General features: G+C 52.9%; 2 protein-coding genes across 10 annotated transcripts in view; both read left to right on the top strand.

Annotated features, from left to right (window-relative positions):
• Positions 1 to 24,036, top strand: part of LOC105488855 (acyl-CoA synthetase family member 3) — a 71,456-nt gene that overhangs the window by 20,467 nt on the left and 26,953 nt on the right. For all 9 annotated transcript variants that reach the window (XM_011753325.3, XM_024795065.2, XM_011753327.3 and 6 more), the window contains exons 4-7: positions 379 to 533; positions 2,628 to 2,776; positions 9,102 to 9,214; positions 22,308 to 22,434. In XM_011753325.3, coding sequence (XP_011751627.1) covers positions 379 to 533; positions 2,628 to 2,776; positions 9,102 to 9,214; positions 22,308 to 22,434 — 544 coding nt within the window. The remainder of the gene's footprint in view (positions 1 to 378; positions 534 to 2,627; positions 2,777 to 9,101; positions 9,215 to 22,307; positions 22,435 to 24,036) is intronic.
• On the top strand, positions 4,991 to 8,460 carry LOC139359952 (hornerin-like). Its single transcript, XM_071085159.1, has 3 exons — positions 4,991 to 5,086; positions 5,819 to 7,739; positions 7,991 to 8,460. The coding sequence occupies exons 1-2, from the start codon at positions 4,991 to 4,993 to the stop codon at positions 6,479 to 6,481; spliced, it is 759 nt and encodes a 252-aa protein (XP_070941260.1). The 3' UTR covers positions 6,482 to 7,739; positions 7,991 to 8,460.

Raw genomic sequence — 24,036 nt, forward strand, 5'->3', positions numbered from 1 at the left:
TCTACTCATGATTGCTCCTCCCCCCACAGGCCAAATGCAGTTGTCCCGCGCAACATGGCTTCTGTGGAAAGGGATCAGAGTCTGAGGCACCCCTTTTAGACGGGAGGCACTGCAGACTCTTGAATGTAAACCATGAGAACGTGAGAACTCTGTGCCTGGAGCCAGGAGCCTCTGCCACAGCCTCAGTGCCTGCTCATCTTCCTACCGAGCGCTTCCTTTCCTCCGCCGCAGGTCTCTGCCTGCTCATCCTCCTACCGAGCGCTTCCTTTCCTCCGCCGCAGGTCTCTGCCTGCTCATCTTCCTACCGAGCGCTTCCTTTCCTCCGCCGCAGGTCTCTGCCTGCTCATCCTCCTACCGAGCGTTTCCTTTCCTCCGTAGGTTTGGGAAAAGTTCTTAAGTTCTGAAACGCCGCGGATCAGTGTCTTCATGGCAGTGCCTACAATATACACCAAGCTGATGGAGTACTATGACAGGCATTTTACCCAGCCGCACGCCCAGGATTTCTTGCGTGCAGTTTGTGAAGAAAAAATTAGGTAAGTGAAGAGTCCACTTTCCCGTTCAGAAAGTCTTAAAGATCAACAGATGCCACTTATTTCTAATAAATCACTTCTACTAAGTCCTGGGAAGCACGGCTTTCCATTTCCTTTCGATGTTCCCTCGCTCTCTCCCCATCCCTCTCTCCCTGTCTCTCTTTCTCTCCCCATCTCTCTCTCTCTCTGCCCGTCTGTATGTATATCTATAATCTCATCCACGTCGATAGCTGCTTGGATTCTGTATCGCTCTCTCTGTCATTCTCTGTCTCTCTATCTCTCTCTGTCTCTCTTTGTCTTTCTCTGTCTCTATCTCTCCATCTATCTCTCTGTCTTCTGTCTCTCCTGTCTGTCTCTCCGTCTGTCTCTCTGTCTTCTCTCTATATCACTCCTGTCTCTCCATCTGTCTCTCTCTCTCCATCTCTCTTTGTCTCCATCTATCTGTCTTCTCTCTTTCCGGTCCGTCTCTCTCTCTGTCATGGAGTCTGAAGGACAAGGGTGAGGACGCTAAGCTGACTCGCTCACTCATGCCTCGTCTGCCCACATGTCCCACGGCTCCTGCCTCTACTATGCAATGCCTTCGTGGGCAGCCCTGTGACGCCTCCTGCCTGGGGCATGTTCTGCTGCTCTTCCTCTCAGCCCTGCTCCTCCCCTCCCAGCTCCCTGGATAAACCCCTCCCTCCCAGGACGAGCTGGTCTTTTGGGCCACTCAGGGGCGTGTTTGCTTTGCACTCCTGCATGAACCTGCAGGCGTGGGAACGTTTCTTTTCTCTCGTGGCTGTTGGAGTGCGGTTCACTAACTGGAAATGCACACGCGTGGCTCAGTGAGTCTTCACACGCATCCCAGGCCCTCATCTCCAGCAGAGTCGTGGGTGGGGTACTTTTTCTTTTTGTGAGAGGGAGGGGTGGTGTGGCGGGCGCACTGCAGGAACTGAAGGCTTGACTGTCATCCAGTTTCCAGTGGGTTGTGTGCGTGTCTGTGGCTGCCGCGCACTCCTCCCAGTCCCCAGGAAGTGCACAGGGAAGCGGCACCTTCGTTCCTGGAGAGAATTCCGGGTTGTGCAAGGCACATGTCTGATCCCACTTTGCTCTCTCTGCCGTTCCTTTGCCCCTTTTTTGTGAGGCCACCGGAGCCCATGGTTTTGCTGCTGCTACTGCTGAGATGCCTTGGGGCTGGGAAGACCCCGAGCTGAGCAAGATGAGCAGCATGTTTTACCAAATCTAAGGAACAGAGGGCAAGAACGAGGTCAGTGAAGGAGAGGATCAGGTGATTTCCGGGATGACGGAGACAGTGAGACCTCAGCCATCTGGATCTCCCAGCGAGGGTCCTGTCAGTGGTGCCTCCTCGTAAAGCAGGGGCAGCAGCAGGGACCACTCTGCTTAAACCGCAAACAAAAGCACCTTCCCTACTGCCCGTGAGGCTGCAGGAAATGCTGTGTGAGCAGCGCGGGCACTCAGGGTTCTCAGGACCCGTGTTCTCCTGCCAAGCCTGAGCCAAGCATGTGAGCCAAGACGGTTCTGTGGGCGGTTCTGAGCCCCTTGGGTGTGCCCGGCCCCACCCCTTGGGTGCTGCAGCCATTCATCCATGTCCACGTTCTCCTGTGGAGCCCTGCAAGCTGAGCTGGCTCTAGTCCCCAGATGTGCCTGGCTGCGGCCCACAGCACCGTGGCTGTTCATCTGTGATCAGCTGTGTGGTGAGCAGCTGCACGGTCACTGTTGTTCTTGAGCGTGGTTGTGAACAGCGCAGGAACTTTGCAGGGGACACCACGGACCCTAAGCACATTGTTTACCCTCATTAGCTGTTGGACCTGCTTCCTTCTAAAATAAACCCAACAAATCATTTTCAAAAAACAAAGTAACGCCCTAGTGCAGACTGCAGCATCGGTCCCAGGTGTCGCACGGTGGTGACAGACCCACGCCTGGGGCTCCTGCTCTCGTGAAGGAGCTGCCGCCTTTGCACACGAGGGCCGCGTCCCGAGGGGCTAAACCTGCCACCTTTGCACGCGAGGGCCGCGTCCTGAGGGGCTAAACCTGCCACCTTTGCATGCGAGGGCCACGTCCCGAGGGGCTAAACCTGCCTTTGATTGTGCCACGTAGGCTCATGGTCTCAGGTTCAGCTGCCCTGCCCATCCCGGTGCTGGAGAAGTGGAAGAACATCACGGGCCACACCCTGTTGGAGCGGTATGGCATGACTGAGATCGGCATGGCTCTGTCCGGGCCCCTGACCGCCACAGGACGCCTGCCAGGTACGAGCATTTCCCACAGCTGTGTTCCTCTCCCACTTTGCCCTGAGCCCCCCAAGGTGGGCCAGTCTCGAACCACCCACATTTGGAATGAAAGGCGGCGTGAAGGATGCTGCCCTGTGGGACAGGCCACCAGGCCAGGAGAGCACTCAGGCTGCACGGTGACCTGTCCCCTCTGGGCCAATCAGCCTTCTCCCAAGTCTCAGTCAGGGGTGGGTGGGGGGTGTCTGTGCTGGCCCCTGGCTGGATGACTGGGGAGACAATGGGAAGAGCAGCAACACCTGGAACACAGGCATCGGTGCACGTCTCAGAGGAAGGCCGGGGGCCATGCTGCTGGCTCCAGACCACATCTGTGGTGGGAGCCTCCATCTGTCTGGAGTCTGGGTGCCACACAGCGCCAGCAGCAGTGCCAGGGCAGGTGGGTGTGGTGGGCAGGGTGGGATGAGTCAGGCACCTGTCTTCCTTCTCTAGACGTGGGCTCCTGGTACTGGGCCCCTCTTGTCCAGCCCTCCCTAACACATCCCATTCTGACTTTCATCTGACCCAAGCCTTCGAGCCCCAGGTCCTCCACAGGGACTTCTGGGAGCGGAGCCCACTGCTGGGGGGCCGCCCTGCTTGTTTCTGTGTGGCCCGTTCAGTCTGTCCAGAGCGGAAGAGAGAGCTCAGTGCAGACGTAAAAGTGAGACCATCCCGCACGTCTGTCTGTGCAGCTGCTTACCTGCGACACAGTAAAATTCACCCCTCTGGTGTGCAGCTCTGAGAGTCTTAAGAAACATCATCACAGTCAAGATACAGGTAGAGAAGGGTTCCTCACCTCAGAAACTTCCTTCCTAGTGCTTAGCACCCCCTCCACCCCCGAGTCCCAGCCCCTCGTTCCTGTTTCTCTTCCTGTGGTGTTGCTTCTTCTGGGAGGTCACGTGGCTGAATCCTGCAGGACGTGGCCTCTGAGCCTGTCTGCTTCCGCCCACAGTCGCCTGTGCTGTGTGCATCAGAGTCTGCGCCTTTCACTGCTGAGTGGCATCCATGGTGCTTCTGCCCGCAGTCGCCTGTGCTGTGTGCATCAGGGTTTGCGCCTTTCACTGCTGAGTGGCATCGTCGCGTGGATGTGCCACCACTTGTGACCCTGTTTTAAGCAATGACACGTAAGATGTTATAAACATTTGTGTGCAGATTTCTGTGTGAACGTGGGTTTTTATTTCACTTGGGCAGATACCTAGGAGAGAGATTGCTGTGTTGTCTGAAGCTGCCGAGCTGTTCCCCAGGGCGGCTGCGCCCTCCCCTTGCCCCTGCGATGGGCGGGAGGTCAGGAGCACCCGTGCTCCAGTGGGCGGTGGGGGTGTCTTGTTGCATTCATGATTCTCTCATGACGGTGGCGTTGAGCACCTCTTCCTGTTCTTGTCATTCCATTTTCAATTGGGGCATTTGTTTTCTTGAGTTTTGAGAGCTTTTTAAAATTCTGGATGCAAGTGTCAGCCGTGTGATTTTAAATATCGTCTTCTAGCTTGTGGTTGGTCTTCCCATTCACCTAACAGCATCTTTAAAATCAGGAGTTTTAGATTTTGGCCCAGTTTATCAATTTGTTTTACGAATTGTCTATATGAGGTCCTATCTAATAAATCCTTGCCTAGCCCAAAGTCACAGAGAATAGTTTCAGCTCTTACATTTAGGACGGTAATCCACTTTGAGTTCATTTTTATACTCAGTGCAAGATACGGGCCACAGATACTCAGTGCAAGATACGGGTCACAGTTCCTCTTTGGTGTGGACGTCTAGCTTTTGAGCACTGTTTGTTGAAAAGACTCCTTTCTCCATGGAACGGGTGATCTTTGTTGAAAGTCCGTTGACTCCTCAGGGGCCGGCTCCTGGACTCTGCTCTGTCCCGTTGCTCTTCCCACGTGCCCTTTGGCTCATTCCATGCCTGCCTGATTCCTGGGCTCTAGGGGAAGCCTGGACATGGGGGTCCAGGCCCAGGCGGGGACCAGCTGGTGCCAGGCAGCGATATGGTGCTGGGGCCTGCAGGGTGAGTGTGAGGGCTGCTGGCTGCTGGCTGGGAGGAGGAGAGGCTGTAGGCTTAGGGCCCTTTGCTGGGCCTGGGGAGCCGTGGGGGCTGCTGGGAGCCGTGGGGGCTGCTGGGAGCCGTGGGGGCTGCTGGGTGTGTTCTGAGTGTAAAGGGAGGTTTCTGTTTGCCTGGGTCATTGTGAGCAGAATGACAGGGCCATGACAGTGAGATCCTCGGCTGCCGTGCAGAGCTGCCAGCGGGGTGGCCACATGGAGTGCAGAGCCTGCTGCGACAGGGCCCAGGGTAGTGGGCAGGTGGGGGCGTGTTGTGAAAAGAAGTCAATGCGAGTGGTGAGAAATAGATCCTAGTCTCAGACCCCAGGAAACCACCATCAGTGCCGGTGGCCCCTGCCATGGGCCGGCTCGTGCTTTAGTCTCAGACCCCAGGAAGCCACCATCAGTGGCGGTGGCCCCTGCCGTGGGCCGGCTCGTGCTTTAGTCTCAGACCCCAGGAAACCATCAGTTTGGTGCTGGTGGCCCCTGCCCTGGGCTGACTCACACATCCCCACGGTGGCTATGGCACCAACTCTTTCTTTGGTGGCTAGAGCTCCCTGGTGGAAATAAGATGGGGACCTTGAAATCAAATGTGAGCAGTCCCTCGAGTCTCTGTCCTCATCTTCATCCTTAGTAGGATGTGCTGGTTTTATCCAGTGCCACCGGCCACAGTCACCACGTAATATGGACAGAATGAACAGAGCTCAGCTCGCTGAGGGCTGCAGGCTGCAGGCAAGTGAGAACTGAAAGGGTAACGGGCTCCAGGCTTTGTCCTCTCTTTGTTCCAGACGTGTGAGCAGGACAGGTTCTGTGTATTCAGAATCTGTCTACACAGAGAGTTTGCAGTTGACGATGACTGTTTACATAGAATTGCTTTGTGGGCGTCCTCATTTGATCTTCTCAAAACAGCCCCTGCTGTGGGGTCATTTTTTCCATTCACACACAAGAACCCATGGAGCCTGCCAGGGGTCATGCGGCTAGTGAGTGACGCAGACACACACACACACACACACACTTCCCAGGCAGTCACGCTGCCAGGAGCACGGTGGCCTCTTCAATGGTTTCAGGAGCAGCCCAGGGACCGCTGTCCACACCGAGGGTGCCAGGAGCAGCCCAGGGACCGCTGTCCACACCGAGGGTGCCAGGAGCAGCCCAGGGACCGCTGTCCACACCGAGGGTGTCAATAGCAGCCCAGGGACCACTGACCACACCGAGGGCGTCAGGAGCAGCCCAGGGACCGCTGACCACACCGAGGGCGTCAGGAGCAGCCCAGGGACCGCTGTCCACACCGAGGGTGTCAATAGCAGCCCAGGGACCGCTGACCACACCGAGGGCATCAGGAGCAGCCCAGGGACCGCTGACCACACCAAGGGCGTCAGGAGCAGCCCAGGGACCGCTGTCCACACCGAGGGTGTCAATAGCAGCCCAGGGACCGCTGACCACACCGAGGGCATCAGGAGCAGCCCAGGGACCGCTGACCACACCGAGGGCGTCAGGAGCAGCCCAGGGACCGCTGTCCATCACCGAGGGCATCAGCAGCAGACAGGAACCCAGAGGCCTGGGGGAGGCTCACCCTCCCCGCACTGGAATCAGAACTCCCAGGCGAACAGGAAGGAGCCCCAGACAGATGGTATGGGGAGAGGGGTCCCCGGTTGAGAAAGGGGATCCAGAGACCCTGAAGCTTCAGGGTCATTGGGCAAGAAATGCGAGAGCACCAGTCCCCGAGTCTTCAGCTACCGACTGCAGGTTTCCTCAGGTGCCAAAGACAAAGCCTGGGCGCTGGGGACATTCCCTCTTCTCTAAAACAGAATCAAGTATCTGATTTTGTCCTTGCCTCTAAATCACCAGCAGTGTCAGTTCTTTGGTTTGGGAAAAAAGTAAAGTCGCCTCAGCATTAAATCCAACAGGCCCCACAGAAACTCCAAAATGCAGCCTCCTGAGCCGTGTTTCCGGAGGACACAGTGGAGAAGAGTATTCCTCACTCTCAGGCTCTAACCCCCACCCCGGTGGCCGTGGCTTTGGCACTCGAGTTGGCTCCAGCGGCAGGCTCTGGGCTCGCTTGGCCTCACTGCGCAGTGCCCCCTCCGTGCTTGGGGGAGAGAGAGAAGCCGGGTGGAGGGTGAGCTCTGTCGCAGTTACGGTTACGGCGGGCATGCCCTGTGCGGTTCCTGTGGAGGGAGATGAATAATTCATGGCCGACGACTGCTGGGCCTAATCACACTCTAATTGGAGGTTGAGTTCAGAGGCGCTCACAGCTCCTGGGCCGCTCTGTGGTGTTGACAGGGGGCTCCAGGACCTCACTGGTGGTTTCCCTTCCCTGGGTCCCAGGCACGCAGAGCACCAGGGCGTCCCAGACACCAGGACAGGGGCCGCAGGCCAGTCAGAGTTATCAGGGAGGGGCTGGCTGACAGAGATTTTAGAGGTGGGCCGTGGCAGGAAGGCAGTGCCCCCCACCTGCCTGCGGCCGCGCCCATCCACATTGGCCCTTGCAGGGCCGGCCTTTGTTCACTCCCTTGAGCTCTCACATCTACACCGTCACATGCCCGGGGCACAGTGAACGGCACCTGGAGGGCGGGGGCCCCTCCCTCAATATCTCATGAATGGCACCTGGAGTGTGGGGGCCCCCCTCAGTCTCTCACGGGCAGTGCCACTGCTCATCTTCTGCAGAATCCCGACACCATCCCGGAGCCTCTTCAGCCTCTGCAGACGGTGTGGGCACGGCCTCCCCACCTGCGGCCCCGCCCCAACGCCAACTGTGCCATGTCCTGGCGCTGCATCCCCACCCCAGTGGAGGCGTCCCCACCCCAGTAGAGGCATCACCAGGAAGAGGCGAGAGGCCGCCTGTGTTATTCCTGTTCCTGTGAAACGCCCAGAACAGAAAACCCACGGACGCGGACAGCTGACGTGGGGCCAGGTCTGGGGAGGGAGGGTGTGGCGGTCGTGGGCCATGCGGGAGTTCTGACTGGTGCGAGCAGGGGGCTGTGCAGTGTGCGCGGAACACCGCCATGCCGCGCACTGTGAAATGGCAAGTCGTGTTACGCGGGTTTCACCTCCATTTTAAAATCTTCAGAAGCAAAACATAAAGGAGGAGAAAGAATGGGAGAAAGGGGGCTGAAGCCGGCCCTGCCACACCCCCCCATGGTGGTGACACGGTTTTCTGACCAGAGTGGAGATTCGGGACGTCTGCACACCTGGAACCACAGACAACTCCCTAGGTGACGCTCTGTGCACCACGCTAGCCCGGCTTTGCCTGCGGGACCAGCAAGAGCGAGCCAGGCACCAACAGCCCTTCACCAAGTGTCTGGAGGCCGGGACGGCCCGTGGATTACAGAGTTCGCTGCACTGACCCTCGATGTTGACCTTGAAGTGCCTCAGATCTCAGCGTGGACTCTCACACGTGATAAGCGTTCAGGCACTTCCCTGACGCAGGCCAGGGCAAAGGCTTCACACCCCGGGGTAGACGGGAAGTCCCACCTCTGCTCTGCCCCCAGGTCGCGCCCATGCTGATGCCACATCGCCAGGGCCGCGCTCCATGAGCAGCCTCTGCCGTCCCACCAGCACCCTAAACCACAGGCAGAGCGAGGCTGCGGCAGCCTGTGTGGGCCAGTGGGACACGTCTCGCCGCCTGGGCTCTGCCCCCACCTTGGCCAGTGTAAGGTCTGATTTTAGCCACGTTGGAACTGTGCAGGGGGGGTGGATACACTGAGCAAATAATGGGTGTCTAATAAATGAGCTACTACAAAGTGTGGCCCCCTGCCATGCAGAGTTCAGGACAGCCCTTCCTGGAGATACAGGGCAGGTCCTGCCTTAGCCCGCCCGTGTCCCAGGCACGCACAGGTCCCCTCATCATGGACAGCCCCAGGGCCGTCAGGGCGAGGCGCCAGTGCTCCCTGGCCAGCAAGTATATAAAAGTGGAAATGACACCAGAGTCCATGGGCAGCTGTGAGGCTTCGGGAGATAACTGGGAAAGTGATATCTGAAGGGCCTGGGGCAGGGCAGGCGCAGTGTGCCACGTGAGCGTCTGCTGTGCTGCCTGGCCATCGCTGTGGCATCGACTGGGCCTGAGCACACCGTGCTCGCCAGCCACATATTGTGTGGTTCTTCACCCGCTGGTTCCTAGGCCATGTTCTCTCGGGGCCACAGGGCACATCTCTCCCTCCACACAGACTCCTGCACGTGGCACACAGGAGCCCAGTGGAATCCGAGCGCAGGGCGCACTTCTCTCCTCCAGGCTCCTCACTCCAGCCTCCCTTTCAGTGTTTCTCTTCTCTTGTAGGTTCTGTGGGGACCCCGCTGCCCGGAGTACAGGTGCGCATTATCTCAGAAAAGCCACAAAAGGAAGGCTGCTCCTACACTGTCCACGCAGAGGGAGACGAGAGGGGGACCAAGGTAAGCCACTCTGCTCTCGGCAGGCTGGTGGCCGTGTGTCCAGACTGGGCTCCCCCCAGGGTGGTTACACTGGTGTGTCTTTCCGCTAGGGGCAGCCTCCCCTCCATGCAGGGGACTGGCCTCCTGGACATTGCAGGTGCCGGCTGGTGTCCTGGGCCCTGCCTGCTGCGGGTTCGTCTGTGCGCTCACAGAGCAGTGGGCAGAGGGAGCCCAGGGCAGAACACCAAAGGGACTCACACCCAGACACACAGCTCCTCCCAGGGGCCCCGTCCATGGGGACAGGCTGATGTGGACCACGATGGCCTTGGCTGAGGGGAAGAGAGAAAGCAGCAGAGGCCATTGTCGTTGATGGGAGTCTGGTTAGAAATATGAACTGGCCTGACCCTGGCACCCATCCTGAGGGGACGCTGACCCCAGGCCCCCAGAGTAGGTGTGGGGAGATTCACAGAGCCCTGCACGCTGAGGTGGGCGCCCATGCAGTACTCTGTGGTGGCCTCCTCATCTAGTACATTATTCTAAAACTGACAAGGGTGAACGAGAAGAAAGGACATTGTCTCATTTCTGTGAGGATTTTAACGTGAGAATCTGCTCGTCACAAGTGAATTCACGTCACAGAGAAAGTTCTAGGGATTATGGGGAAGTGGAATCTTGATTTAAAAGGAAATTTTTTTCTCTAAAGCCAGTATCCACACCTGATACCACACATGATTGACTGTTGCCCTGAGGTTTTCAAAGATTGAGGGATCCTGAGTCTCATCTCAGCACATTTCCTTCTCTGTGGCGCCGTCTCAGCCCTCACGGGGCATGACTGAGCTCCCCACACAGAGGCTGAGGGGCTGTGCATCCTGTTCTCATGAGGGAACAGCCACACGCCCTCCCTGGACCTTGCTTTCCACACCTGACCACGTGAGGGTTGGAGCGATGGTCGTGGTTGGACGTTTTACTCCAGCAAACAAGTAGGACGTGGGTGGCTTTCAGTGTCATTAAATGACACTGAAAGGTGCAGTGGCCGCACCTTGTGTGGAGGGCCGCACGGTGTGTCCTGCCTGGTCTGGGCCACCAGCAGTGGGCTGTTATCCCCTGTGGCCCCCACTGTGGCCCCCATAGAGCCGTGGGGCACCTTCCTGAAACCCACCTGGGTGGCTGCCCCTTGCTGGATACCCGCCTCCCCTGCCCTCTGTAGGGCAGCCTCAGGCCCCAGCCCGTGCTGTTGTCCTGACACCCCTCTCCTAGGATTCATGCCTCTGCCCTGCTAGTACTAGGCTGCTGGCCACACCCCGCATATCGGGTTCCTGAATACACCTGCCCTTCCTGGCTCTCAACTCTGTGCCCTGTGGTACCGCTGCCCCCACCTCAAAGACCCCCCAGCTCAGCCAGTCCAGCCCTGTCTGCAGGGACGGGGCTCAGTCTGTGCCTGGGTTGGGGACACCATCTAGTCAGGAATGTCCCAGCAGAGAGCAGAGCATGAGTGGCGTGTGGAGGAGTGAGACGCCCCGTGGCTGTGCAGCCCTCTCCAGGTGTCAGTCAGCTGACGCTTCTGCCTCTCAGCACCTGCTCTGCCAGAAATGGCAGAGATGTTGCCACGGAAAGGGGCGGAGCGGGGGTGGGGAGCGTTTCTGTCTTAAATTAAAACAAAACTTAACAGCTTCACACCTGCATTGGCTGCGGCGTCACCTGACTGCTCCTGCCCGAGTTTCTTTAATTGTTTCTGTCTGCAGCTTTCTTCCCTGAAACAGGCTTGAAATAGAAGCAGCAGACTCAGCTACCTGGGCACCCTGACAGAGATGCCGCGCAGTGGCCTCTGCGACAGGCGTGCAGGGATACCCTGCAAGGTGAAGCCGCACAGATGCTCTGGGGCTGCTTAAATCTTAGCGTACGGGGGGTTTGCATCTGCTGGCAGCAGGCCCTGGAACATTTCCTGTTCAGCCAAGGAGTCCGTGCAGCAGGCGGGGTACAGCTGCCCTGCAGGGCCTGGCTCCACCAGGGGCCGAGACCCTTACTGGGGAGGAGCACAGCCTGAGGGCCTCAGGGTTTGTGCCCTCTGACACCTGAGATTCAGGGTTCCCGGAGGGATGGGTGGGCGCCCCAGGACGACCAGGTGACAGCATGGGCGCTGTGAACTCTGAAAAGCCCCAGCATCAGGATCCTGCTGCTCTCTCCTGGGGGCTCATGCGAAGCAACTCCCCACCCCATGCTCACACTTACTATTTTCATCTGAGCCCCACACAGTGGCCCTTCTCTCCACAGCATCCCAAAGCCCAAGGGTGCCCCCAGTGCTGCGGTCCCAGATCCACATGGCTCAGGTGAGGCTGTGGCGGTCAGCTGGGCCGTCCAATCCACTCTTGTCTGGGCCAAGGTGTGGGTCCCAGCTGGCATCGCTCCCCAGAAGGGCTCCCTCAGGACCAGTTTGTCTCTAGTCATGAGAACAGCTGTCCTTAGGCCTCTGGGATGACTCATGACTCTTTCTGGGCAGCTTGGTGTCATATTTGTTAGGAAACAAAGTACCCGCAGGAAGGAATGTGCCGTGTGGGGATGGGAGAACACCTTTCCAGGATCATCCCCGGGTCCAGAGTATCTGGACCCTCCCCAGCTGGCAGCTGGCCTGCCAGACCCAGGGCTCAGCCCCCTCCATCACCTTGTCGAGTGGCTGGCTCGTAGCACTCCCTCATGTCCTGTGATGTATCACAGGTATCACACATGCAGTGAACACATGGGTATCACACATACACGCAGTATGCACACAGGTACCACACACATGCAGTGTACACACAGGTATCACACACATGCAGTGCATACACGGGTATCACACGCAGTATGCACATGGGTATCACACATGCAGCACGCACACGGGTATCACTGCGCGCACAGGTATCACACATACACAGTGTGTGCACAGCTATTCCACACGTAGATACACACAGAAAAAACCTGAAGGAAACACCAAAAGTCAAAATGGCTAAGCTCCAGGCTGAACTGTCTGACAGTGTCATAGGACGTGAGGTGCATGTGCACACTGTGTGTATTGGTGTATGATACCCGTGTGCACACTGCATGTGTGTGTGATACCCGTGTGCACACTGCGTATGCGTGTGATACCTGTGCGTGCACTGTGTGATATCCATGCGCACACTGCATGTATGTGTGATACCTGTGTGTGCACCGCATGTGTGTGATACCCATGTGCACACTGCATGTATGTGTGATACCCATGTGCACACTGCGCATATGTATGTGATGCCTGTGCATGTAGTGTGTGTGTGTGATACCTGTGTACGCACTGAGCATGTGTTATCTGTGCACGCTGCATGTGTGTGTTACTTGTGTGCGCACTGTGTCTATATATGTGAGATACTCATGCGCACACTGCATGTGTGAGATACCCATGCATGCACTGCGTGTTACCCATGCGCGCACTGTGTGTATGTGTGTGATACCCGTGCATGCACTGCGTGTTACCCATGCACGCACTGTGTGTGTGTGATACCCGTGCATGCACTGCGTGTGTATGTGATACCCATGCGCGCACTGCATGTGTGTGTGACATTTGTTGAAAGCCTACTCTTTCTGCATTACATTGCCATTGCCCCTTTGCTAAAAAATAATTGGACATATTTGAGACGGTGTACATATAGGTTATCTGTTCTGTTCCCTTGATCTATGTCTATGTTTCCATTCTTTTGCTAACACCACATTGTCTTGACTATTGTGGTTTTATAGTAGGTCTTAACAATTGTTATGTGATTTCACCAGCTTAATTCTTCTTTTTCAGAGTTGTTTCAGTGCACATATTAATTTTAGAATTAGCTTGTCTAGCCAGGTGTGGTGGTTTACTCCTGTAATCCCAACACTTTGATAGGCCAAGGTGGGCAGATCACCTGAGGTCAGGAGTTCGAGACCAGCCTGACCAATATGAAACCCCATCTCTACTAAAAATACAAGAATTAGCCAGGCATGGTTGTGGGTGCTTGTAATCCCAGCTACTCGGGAGGCTGAGGCAAGAGAATCACTTGAAACTGGAAAGTGGAGTTTGCAGTTAGCCAAGATGACACCACTGCACTCCAGCCTGGACAATAAGATCAAAACTCCATCTCAAAAAAAAAAATAAATAAAGGATTAGCTCATCTATATCTACAAAAAGTCCTTTTGAGATCTTGATTGGAAAGCCAGGTGTGGTAGCTCATGCCTGTAATCCCAGCATTTTGGGAGGCCAAGGCAGGCAAATCAACGTGAGACCAGGAGCTCAAGACCAGCCCAGCCAATGTGGTGAAACCCTGTCTCTTCTGAAAATACGAAAAATTAGCCAGGTGTGGTGGCACATGCCTGTAATCCCAGCTACTCAGGAGGCTGAGGCACAAGAATTGTTTGAGCCTGGGAGGTTTAAGTGAGCCAGGATTGTGCCACTGCACTCCAGCCTGGACAACAGAGCGAGACTGTCTAAAAAAAAAAAAGAGAGAGAGAGATGTTGATTGGAATTTAGCCATTCTGATAGGGGAGATCACTTTGGGGAGAATTAACAATTACTATGCTGTCTTCCAATCCATGAACATGGTATGTCTCTCCACTTAGATACATGAACATGGTATGTCTCTCCACTTAGATCCGTGAACATGGTATGTCTCTCCACTTACTTAGATCCATGAACATGGTATGTCTCTCCACTTACTTAGATCCGTGAACATGGTATGTCTCTCCACTTACTTAGATCCGTGAACATGGTATGTCTCTCCACTTACTTAGATCCGTGAACATGGTATGTCTCTCCATTTACTTAGATCCGTGAACATGGTATGTCTCTCCATTTACTTAGATCTACTTTGGTTTCTTTTTTTTTTTTTTTTTTTTTTGAGACAGAGTCTAGCTCTGTCGCCCAGGCTGGAGTGCAGTGGCCGGATCTCAGCTCACTGCAAGCTCCACCTCCCGGGTTTACGCCATTCTCCTGCCTCAGCCTCCCACGCATCTGGGACTACAGGCGCCCGCCACCTCGCCCGGCTAGTTTTTTGTATTTTTTAGTAGAGACGGGGTTTCACTGTGTTAGCCAGGATGGTCTCGATCTCCTGCCCTCGTGATCCGCCTGTCTCGGCCTCCCAAAGTGCTGGGATTACAGGCTTGAGCCACCGCGCCCGGCCTACTTTGGTTTCTTTTGTGTTGTATTCAGCATATAGATGCTGTACTTGTGTTAGATTTATACGTAAACGTTTCTTCTTTTCTTTACTCCTCTTTCTATTCCTTCTCCTCCTTTTCCTCTCCTTTTTAAACTATTGTAAGTATGGCAGGTGGGTGGCCGGGAGAGGGTTGTTTGTTTTTTGAGACAGAGTCTTGCCCTGTCGCCCAGGCCGGAGTGTAGTGGTGGAATCTCAACTCACTGCAGTCTCTACTTCCTGGGTCCAAGTGATTCTCATGCCTCAGCCTCCCAGGTAGCTGGGTTTACAGATGTGTACCACATCTGGCTAATTTTTGTATTTTTAATAGAGGCAGGGTTTCACCATGTTGGCCAGGCTGGTCTCAAACTCCTGGCCTCAAGTGATCTACCTGCCTCGACCTCCCAAGGTGCTGAGATTACAGGTGTGAGCCACTGTGCACGGTCAGGTTTTTGTTGCTGTTGTTAGTTTGCAATTGTTCATTGCCAGTAGGTAGAAATAGAATTGATTTTTTTGTGTTAGCCTCAAATACTTTAGTTGTTACCTTGCTGAATTAACTTACTAGTTTTAGGAGATTTTTGTAGACCTCTTAGGAATTTCTACAAATACAATCATGTTCTCTGCAAATACGAACAGTTTTATTTCTTTCTTTCCAATCTGTATGACCAAAGCCCTGACTAGGACTTCCATGTGATATTGAACAGCAGCAGGCAGAGTGGACCTTCTTATTTCTGATCTTAGGGAAAGGATCCAGTCTTTCAGCAAGTGTGTTAGTTACTGGCTTTTGCAGATTCCATTCTATCTACAATATGCTGAGAGTTTTTATCACTATATGTATGTTGAATGTTTTCAAAAAACTTTTTCTGTATTGATTGATTTTTCTTTATTAGGCTGTTAATATGGTAGATTACGTCGAACCAAGCTTTCCTTCCCAGGACAAACCCCACTTGGTCCTGGTGGGTCATTTTTTTAATATGTAGTACTGGATTTGATTTGCTAGCGTATTGCTGAGTATTTTTGCGTCTCTATTCGTGATAAATTTTGGTCTGTAGTTTCCCATTTTTATACTTGGGTTGTGTTTGAGGGTGATGCTGGCCTCATTAAATGAGTTGAGAAGTGTTCCCTCCTTCTCTATTTTTTTCTGGAAGAGATTGCGTAGAATTGGTATTAATTCTTCTTTCAATGTTGGTGGAATTCACCAATGAAATCATCTGGGCCTAGAGGTTTTCTTTTCTATTATTACTTTGTGTGGGGGGGACAAGGTCTCGTTCTGTCATGCAGGCTGGAGTGCAGTGGTACGATCATAGCTCACTGGAGCCTTGAACTCCTGGGCTCAAGTGATCCTCCTGCCTCAGCCTCCCAAGTAGCTGGGACCACAGGCATGTGCCACCATGCCCAGCTAATTTTTTTTTTTAATTTTTGTAGAGTTGGGGTCTCGCTGTATTGCCCAGGCTGATCTTGAACTCCTGGCCTCAAGTGACTCTCCCTCCTCACCTCCCAAAGTTCAGGGATTACAGGTGTGAGCCACTGTGCCCTACCAATATTTCTTTTTTGAAAGAAAAAGAACTATGAATTCAATTTCTTCAGTGCTTATAGGACTGTTCAGGTTATCTGTTGCATCTTGGGTGACTTTTGGTACATAGAATGTTTGAGGAATTGGTTCATTTAATCTGTTAAATTTCTTTGTGTAGAGTTTCCCTTCAGGCCATGAAACCATTAAAAGGTTAATAAGGGAATTCCCATCTTAACCTTTTCGTGGTTTCAGGGCCTGGGTTATAAATGGCCCCGTTCCTCATGTTGGTCATTGGTGTCTTCTGTTTCTTTTTTCTTTGTTATCCTTGTTGGAGGTTTATCTGTTTTATGGCTCTTTTTTCAAAGAAGTCACTTTTGGATACATTGATTTTTCTTTATTTTTCTGTTTTTAATTTCACCAATTTTGTTCTTGTTTTCTTCTACTTGCCTCTGGCTTTTCTCTTTTTCTAGTTGCTTAAGGTAAGGCTTTAGATTATTGATTTGAGACCTTTCCTCTTTATAAGGTGTACATTTAATGATATACGTTGCCCTTAAGCATTGCTTTAGCTGCATCCCCAAGTTTTTATATGTGTGTATATATATATGTAGTTGTTGTTTTGAGACAGAGTTTCACTCTTGTTGCCCAGGCTGGAGTGCAATGGCACGATCTTGGCTCACTGCAACCTCCACCTCCCAGGTTCAACCAATTCTCCTGCCTCAGCCTCCCGAGTAGCTGGGAGTACAGGTATGCACCACCATGCCCAGCTAATTTTTTGTTTTTAGTAGAGACGGGGTTTCACCATGTTGGTCAGGTTGATCTCGAACTCCTGACCTCAAGTGTTCTGCCCGCCTCGGCTTCCCAAAGTGCTGGGATTACAGGCGTGAGCCACCACACCCGGCCTAAATTTTGATATATTTTTATTTTCATTTAGTTCAGGATATTTTTAATGTTCCTTAAGACTTCCTCTTTGCAAGCCTGTAATCCCAGCACTTTGGGAGGCCGAGACGGGCGGATCACGAGGTCAGGAGGTCGAGACCATCCTGGCTAACCCGGTGAAACCCCGTCTCTACTAAAAAGTACAAAAAACCAGCCGGGCGAGGTGGCCGGCGCCTGTAGTCCCAGCTACTCGGGAGGCTGAGGCAGGAGAATGGCGTAAACCCGGGAGGCAGAGCTTGTAGTGAGCTGAGATCCAGCCACTGCACTCCAGCCTGGGCGACAGAGCGAGACCCCGTCTCAAAAAAAAAAAAAAAAAGACTTCCTCTTTGGCTTGCAGATTATTTAGAAGTACAGCATATATTTTTGAAATATTTGGATATTTTTCCATTATCTTTCTATTATTGACTTCTAGTTTAAGTCCATTGCAGTCAAAAGACATGCTTGGTATATGTCAATTCTTTTAAATTTGTTAAGTTGTGTTTTATGGCCCACAATGTGGTTTCTTTTCAAGAATGTTCTGGTGTACTTGAAAAGAGTATATATTCTGCCCAGGCGCCATGGCTCATACCTGTAACCCCAACACTTTGGGAGGCCAAGGCAGGAGAATCACTGCCCAGGAGTTTGAGCCCAGCCTGAGCAACATAGTGAGACCCCATCTCTACAAAAAGTTAAAAAAAAAAAATTAGCTGGGCATGGTGTTACATGCCTTTTGTCCCAGCTACTCAGGAGGCCGAGGTGGGAGGATCACCTGAACCTGGGAGTTTGAGGCTGCAGTGAGCTCTGGATTGTGCCACTGCACTCCAGCCTGGGTGACCGAGCGAGAGTGTGTGTCCTGCTTGTTTTAGTAAATGTCTGTTCTGTAAATTAGGTGAAGATGTTTGATCTTGGTGTTCAGTTCTTCTATATCCTTGCTGGTTTTCTCACCACTTGTTCTGTTACTAAAGAAGGGATTGAATTTTCCATCTATAACTGCCTGTTTCCACTTTCAGTTTTTGCTTCATATATTTTGAAAGTCTGTTGTTTAGTACATTCACATTTATAATGATTGTGTCTTATTGGTGAATTGACTCTTATTAACATTTAATGCTCTGGTAATACTCTTTGCTCTTAAGTTTAGTTTGATATTAATATAGCTATTTTAATTTCTTTTGATTGGCGTTTGCATGTATGATTGTATTTGAGGGAAGTTTCTTATGGACAGCATGCAGTTGGATTATGTGTGTTTACTCCAGCCTGACAAGCTTTGTAATTGGTATGTTTAGACCATTTACATTTAATGTAATTATTGATATGCTTGAATTTAAGTCTACCATTTTACTATTTGTTTACTCTTGTTCCTTGAGGGTTTTATTGCTTAACTTTACTGCCTTCTTTGAGGTTATTTTTTCGTATTCCATTTTAATTTGTCTCAAGTTTTTTAGTGTAAATGTCTTTGCATAGTTTTTTCAGTAATAGTTCCAGAGACTACAATGTACATACTTCCTTTTTACAGTCTCCTTAGAGTCAACATTTCAACACTTCCAGAAGAATGTAGAGCCACATCCCTGCCTCCATGTCGGTTCCTTACCCTCTGCCGTTAGGGCGTGGTTAGCGTAATACCTGTATTTGTTGTCAACTCCATTAGACAAAATGGTAATTTTTGCTTTCAACAGTCAAAAATATTTTAGAGAACTTCAGAAGAAAGGAACTCAACTTCATTCATCCAACTGTTGGCCGCTTCTGTTCCTTTTCCTGTATTCCCAGTGTACCAAGTCTCCTTCTGATACCAGTTTCTTTCTGTCTGAAGGACATTCTACAGGAATTATTTTAGATCAGATCTGATTGCAACAAATTATCTTATTTTTCTTCATCTAAGAATGTCTTTATTTTATTTTCCTTCCTGAAGGATATTTTCATTGGATTAGGAATTCTGGGTTGACAATTATTTTCTTTTAGCACTTTAAAAATATGATTCTTGCCTGGATGTGGTGGCTCATGCCTGGAATCCCAGCACTTTGGGAGGCCAAGAGGGGTGGATCATCTGAGGTCAAGAATTTGAGCTGGGCACGGTGGCTCATGCCTGTAATCTCTGCACTTTGGGAGGCCAAGGCGGGCAGATCATGAGGTCAGGAGATCGAGACCACGGTGAAACCCCGTCTCTACTGAAAAAAAAATACAAAAAATTAGCCGGACCTGGTGGTGGGCATCTGTAGTCCCAGCTACTGGGGAGGCTGAGGCAGGAGAATGGCATGAACCTGGGAGGCGGAGCTTGCAGTGAGCCAAGATTGCACCACTGCACTCCAGCCTGGGCGACAGAGCAAGACTCTGTCTCAAAAAAAAAAAAAACAAATAGAATTTGAGACCAGCCTGGCCCATATAGGGAAATCCCATCTCTACTAATACAAAAATTAGCCAGGCGTGGTGGTGCACACCTGTAATCCCAGCTACTTGGGAGGCTGAGGCAGGAGAATTGTTTTAACCTGGGAGGTGGAGCTTGCAGTGAGCCGAGGTCATGCCATTGCACTCCAGCCTGGATGACAGAGTGTGACTCTGTCTCAAAAATAATAATAATAATAATAATAATAATAATAATACAACTCCACTTCTTTCTGGCCTCCATTGTTTCCGTGGAGAAATCAGTGGTCGTGGGAACCCTTGTTCCTCTCTGTGTGTCAGTGATTGGATTATGATATGTCTGGGCTTGGACATCTTTTGGTTTGTCTTGTCTGTGATTCTCTCAGCTTCTTTAATTTATAGGCTTATGTTTTCACCAAATTTTGAGTTTTTAGCCAAATTTTATCAAACGTCTTTCTGCACCTAAGTCTTTTCTTCTGTCACTGCAGTAACATGAACGTTGTTAGCCCTTTGTGTGTTTTGTGTTTACTTTTCCTGGCTATTTTTCTTTCTGTTCAGATTTTGGGTCATTTCTGTTGCTCTTTCTTCAAGTTGTCAGATTCATTTCTTCATCGTCCTTCTGCTCTTGAGCCAATCCGTGACATTTTTTTTTCTGTATTTTTCACTTTTAAAATTTTCGTTTGATTCTGCTTTATATCTGTTATTTCTTTGTTGAGACTTTCTGTTTTTCCATTTATTTCCAAGTGTTTGCCCTTTCTTTTTTATTTGTTCTTTTTTTAATTTTTTATTATTTATTCATTTATTTTTGAGACAGGGTCTCACTCTGTCAGCCAGGCTGGAGTGCAGTGCTGCAGTCTCAGCTCACTGCAACCTCCACTTCAAGTGATCCTCCCACCTCCGCCTCCCAAGTAGCTGGGACTACAGGCACGCACCACCACACCTTGCTAATTTTTGTCTTTTTTGTAGAGACAGGGTTTTGCCATGTTGCCCAGGCTGTTCTCAAACACCTGAGCTCAAGCAGTCTGCCCTCCTCAGCCTTCCAAGCTCGAGCAGTCTGCCCGCCTCAGCCTTCCAAAGTGTGCCCTTATGTTTTGGAGCATTTTTATAATAGTGCTTTAAAGTCTTTTTCAGATAATTCCAATAACTATGTCATCTCAGTGCTGTCGTATTCTTTTTCTGTATGAGTTGCTATTTTTCTCGTTTTTTCCTGTGTTGAGTAACTTTGTATTGTACCCTGGACATTTTTTTTTTTTTTTTTTTTTTTGAGATGGAGTCTCGCGCTGTGTCACCCAGGCTGGAGTGCAGTGGCGCGATCTCGGCTCACTGCAAGCTCCGCCTCCCAGGTTCACGCCATTCTCCTGCCTCAGCCTCCGAGTAGCTGGGACTACAGGCGCCCGCCACCATGCCCGGCTAGTTTTTTGTATTTTTAGTAGAGACGGGGTTTCACCATGTTAGCCAGGATGGTCTCGATCTCCTGACCTCGTGATCCACCCGCCTCGGCCTCCCAAAGTGCTGGGATTACAGGCTTGAGCCACCGCGCCCAGCCTAACCCTGGACATTTTTAATGTTAGGGATGAGATTCTTGGTCTTGTTGACATTCTATAAAGATGTTGAAGTGTTTGTTTTACTGTAACCTAGTTGGCTTAACTCTGCAAAGTCTGACCTTCTTTCCCTGGGATTGGTCTCAATGTCATTTTATTTTTAGGGCCTTTGCCTTGCTGTCTGTACATGTCCCACAAGCATACTGACCAGTGGCCAGTCTGACCATGGCAGTGGAGCAGATAAAGGACAGCAGTGAAAACATTTACCGAATCAGACAAAGTCCGTGGTTTCATTTGAAAAAACAAACGCAAGGCTCTGAGCAGCAGGAGTTAGGCCGGGCACTGTGCGGACAGCCCTGTCACCATGGGGGGCAGATGTTCCACCCCTGTGGGTGGCGTCAGCCCCTCCTGGAGGAGCCCAGGCTGGCAGGTTGGCAGCAGGACGACGCACTGGGCGGAGTCTGCCGTGGGGCAGTGTTGGCCCCAGGACGTGTCAGCGTCCTTTCTCCACGTCAGATAAATAGGTTCTCCTCTTTCGCTGTCTACTTCCCTGGCCCCTGGTTTTTTGAAGTCCATTCCAGATGGCAGGTGATGAGCCTCGGTGAGACTCTGTACACATCCCTTGACCTCCTGGGTCACAGCCAGACACTTTCACAGCCCTGCAGAGGGCACTGCCCACTTTCACAGTTGAGAAGGGTGAGGGTCGTGGAGCTGGCAGCTGCTCACCTGAAGCCCCTGCTCCTTCTCTGCCCTCCCCAGACCCTCCTGACCTATGAGCCGAGGGCTCGGCCGGTGTCTTCACAGACCCGCCATGTCCGGGGCCTCCCACGTGCTCACGCCATCTGCTCCTGGTGCTGCTGGGACCCCCAGCCCAGGCTCACATAACCCAGCCTCCCTCCCGCCCTCTCCACGGTCACAGTAGAAGAACGGTGAGGCTGTGCTTCCTGGGGCCACGGCAGTGCCCGCGTGCGTAATGGGCCTCCAGGAAGCCCCCACCCTCGGGTCCCACCTTCCCTTCCCACGGAGTCTTCCCTCTTGTGATTGGTCACTCAGCCCTGTGGAGGGCACAGCCGGCTCCGAGCTGCCACAGCCCCTGCAGGCGAGGTGTGGACAGATGCCCGCTGCTGTGTTCCCTGGTTTGAGAAACACCCCGAAGGTGGGATTTGGGCACAGGTTTTAGATGTGGACAGGCTGCCTGGATCCAGCTCAGGCCCTGAGTGCTGAGGCCTGGGCCGGTTATGCTTGAGTCTAGAGGATGGGGTAGGAGCACCTGCTTCTGTGGCTGTTCTGGGAGGAATGAAAGGACACCCAGCTCCTGGCCAGGGCACCAGGGCCCACAAAGGACAGCGGGGACACCCAGCTCCCGGCCAGGGCACCAGGGCCCACAGAGGACAGCGGGGACACCCAGCTCCCGGCCGGGGCACCAGGGCCCGCAGAGGACAGTGGGAACGCTTAGCTCAGCATGGTTGGCTTCCACCTGCCGAAACCTGCCTTTTCCAAACATTCCAACAAAGTGCTCAGTTTCAGAAAGCACGCGGCCCTGGGTGGGCTGGAAGCGGCCCACAAAGTGAAAGGGCCAATCCCAAGAGGGTGTGCCCGGCTCTGACCTCCATCTTCTTCATCCTCCACAGGTGACCCCAGGGCTTGAAGAGAAGGAGGGGGAGCTGCTGGTGAGGGGACCGTCTGTGTTTCGAGAGTACTGGAATAAACCAGAAGAAACTAAAAGTGCATTCACCCTGGATGGCTGGTTTAAGACAGGTAGGACCCAGCCCCGTGGGAGTGGAGAAGACCCCGAGGGGAACAGGCAAGAACTCAACTCGCTGCCCAGGTTGAGTGACACCGAGACTGGGAATTCCCAGAATTTTCAGCCAAAGGCGGAAGATGGGGTGGGGTGGGGCTGGGGGCTGCTGTTACGGTGCTGCCTCCTGAGCACCCAGCCTCCCCACCGGCCTCTAGAGCAGGCTCCTTGGCGCTGTCCCTGAGTGCCAGGGGCCCCGGTGCCCCGTGACAAGGCTTCCACGCTGTCCTCAGCACGACAGCCGCTCTGGCACGCACGTACCCTGACCACAGACACTGGGCCCCACGCAGCCTGTCCTGGTGGCCCCTGCTGCCCCTCGTGGGCTGGGGCACCCTCCACCTCCGAGGTGCACCCCTGCACCCTGCACCCTGCACCCAGAGACCTCACCACGCCCATGCTCAGCCACACTTGTGCCCTCCACATCCTTCTCCCCCCCGGGGTCAGAAGTCAGTGGCCACAGTGTGGTTGGTTTGCAGTATGGCTGTTCGTTTACTGTTCCACAAATCAGCACATTTTCTCTGCCTGCCAGAACAGGCCTGTGGGTGAGCGGGAACCTGCCTGCCTGACTGAGGTGGCCCAGGAAGCCTGTGGCGGTCAGGAGAGACGGCAGCACCCCTGGAGCCTACTGGCAGCTACCACTGCCACCCTCCTGCTCTCCCTGAGCCTGCCCTGAGCCGCTGCTGCCTGGCCCCTCCTTTGTGAGAAGCTGGCTTGGTCCCAGGATCCCGCGTCCCGCCCCATGGGGCATATTTGGACGGTGGATATTTGGACATTTGGATAGTGGGCATATGTTGATGGACATCTGGATAGTGGACATATGTGGATGGACATTTGGATAGTGGACGTATGTGGATGTGTTACTAAGGGGTCCTTGCTCCCAGAGCTCCCATGATGGTGGCGGGCCGCTTCCAAGATGGTGGCAAGCCTCGTGTTCTCTGACCTGGGGTTCTTGGCCTCACGGATTCCAAGGAATGGAATCTTGGGCCATGCGGTGAGTGTCATAGCTCTATTAGAAGCTGTGGGTCATGGAAGAGAACTGTGGAACCCAGTGACTAGTGTTCAGCTCGATTAGGACGAACCTGGGCACTTAGCCGTGCAGGAACAGTGGCGAGCCTTTAGCCCGATCAGGAGCGGCAATGGGCGCCTCGCTGGATCAGGAGCACAGCGGACACCCTGCCGGATCCGGAGGGATAGAAGTCAGCGGCGGGTCTGTGACGGCGGCCGGCAGCAGTGGTGGATGGCAAGCGAAAGCTCAGCTCGAGCCATAATAAACACGGACCAGAAGAGAGCGCAGTTGCAAGATTTAATGGAGTGAAAACAGAGCTCCCATACCAACGGAGGGGACCCAAAGAGGGTAGCCGTTTGGGCTCCAATGCCTGGGTTTATATCCCGACCATTGTCCCTCCCACTGCGCTCTCAGGCGATAGATGATTGGCTATTTCTTTACCTCCTGTTTTAGCCTAATTAGCATTTTAGTGAGCTCTCTTTACTACCTGACTGGTCGGTGTGAGCAAGCCCCATGCTTAAAGGCGGACGCGGTCACCTTCCCAGCTTGGCTTAGG

Source organism: Macaca nemestrina, chromosome 18, assembly GCF_043159975.1.
Source record: "Macaca nemestrina isolate mMacNem1 chromosome 18, mMacNem.hap1, whole genome shotgun sequence".
NCBI classification, from domain to species: Eukaryota; Metazoa; Chordata; class Mammalia; order Primates; family Cercopithecidae; genus Macaca; species Macaca nemestrina.

Excerpts from the sequence above, each read along its gene's own strand:
- LOC139359952 (XM_071085159.1), top strand. The coding sequence starts at position 4,991 with ATGACAGTGAGATCCTCGGCTGCCGTGCAGAGCTGCCAGCGGGGTGGC. Across the intron at positions 5,087-5,818 it reads GGGCCCAGGGTAGTGGGCAG|ACACACACACACACACACAC; the intron begins GTGGGGGCGTGT and ends TGAGTGACGCAG.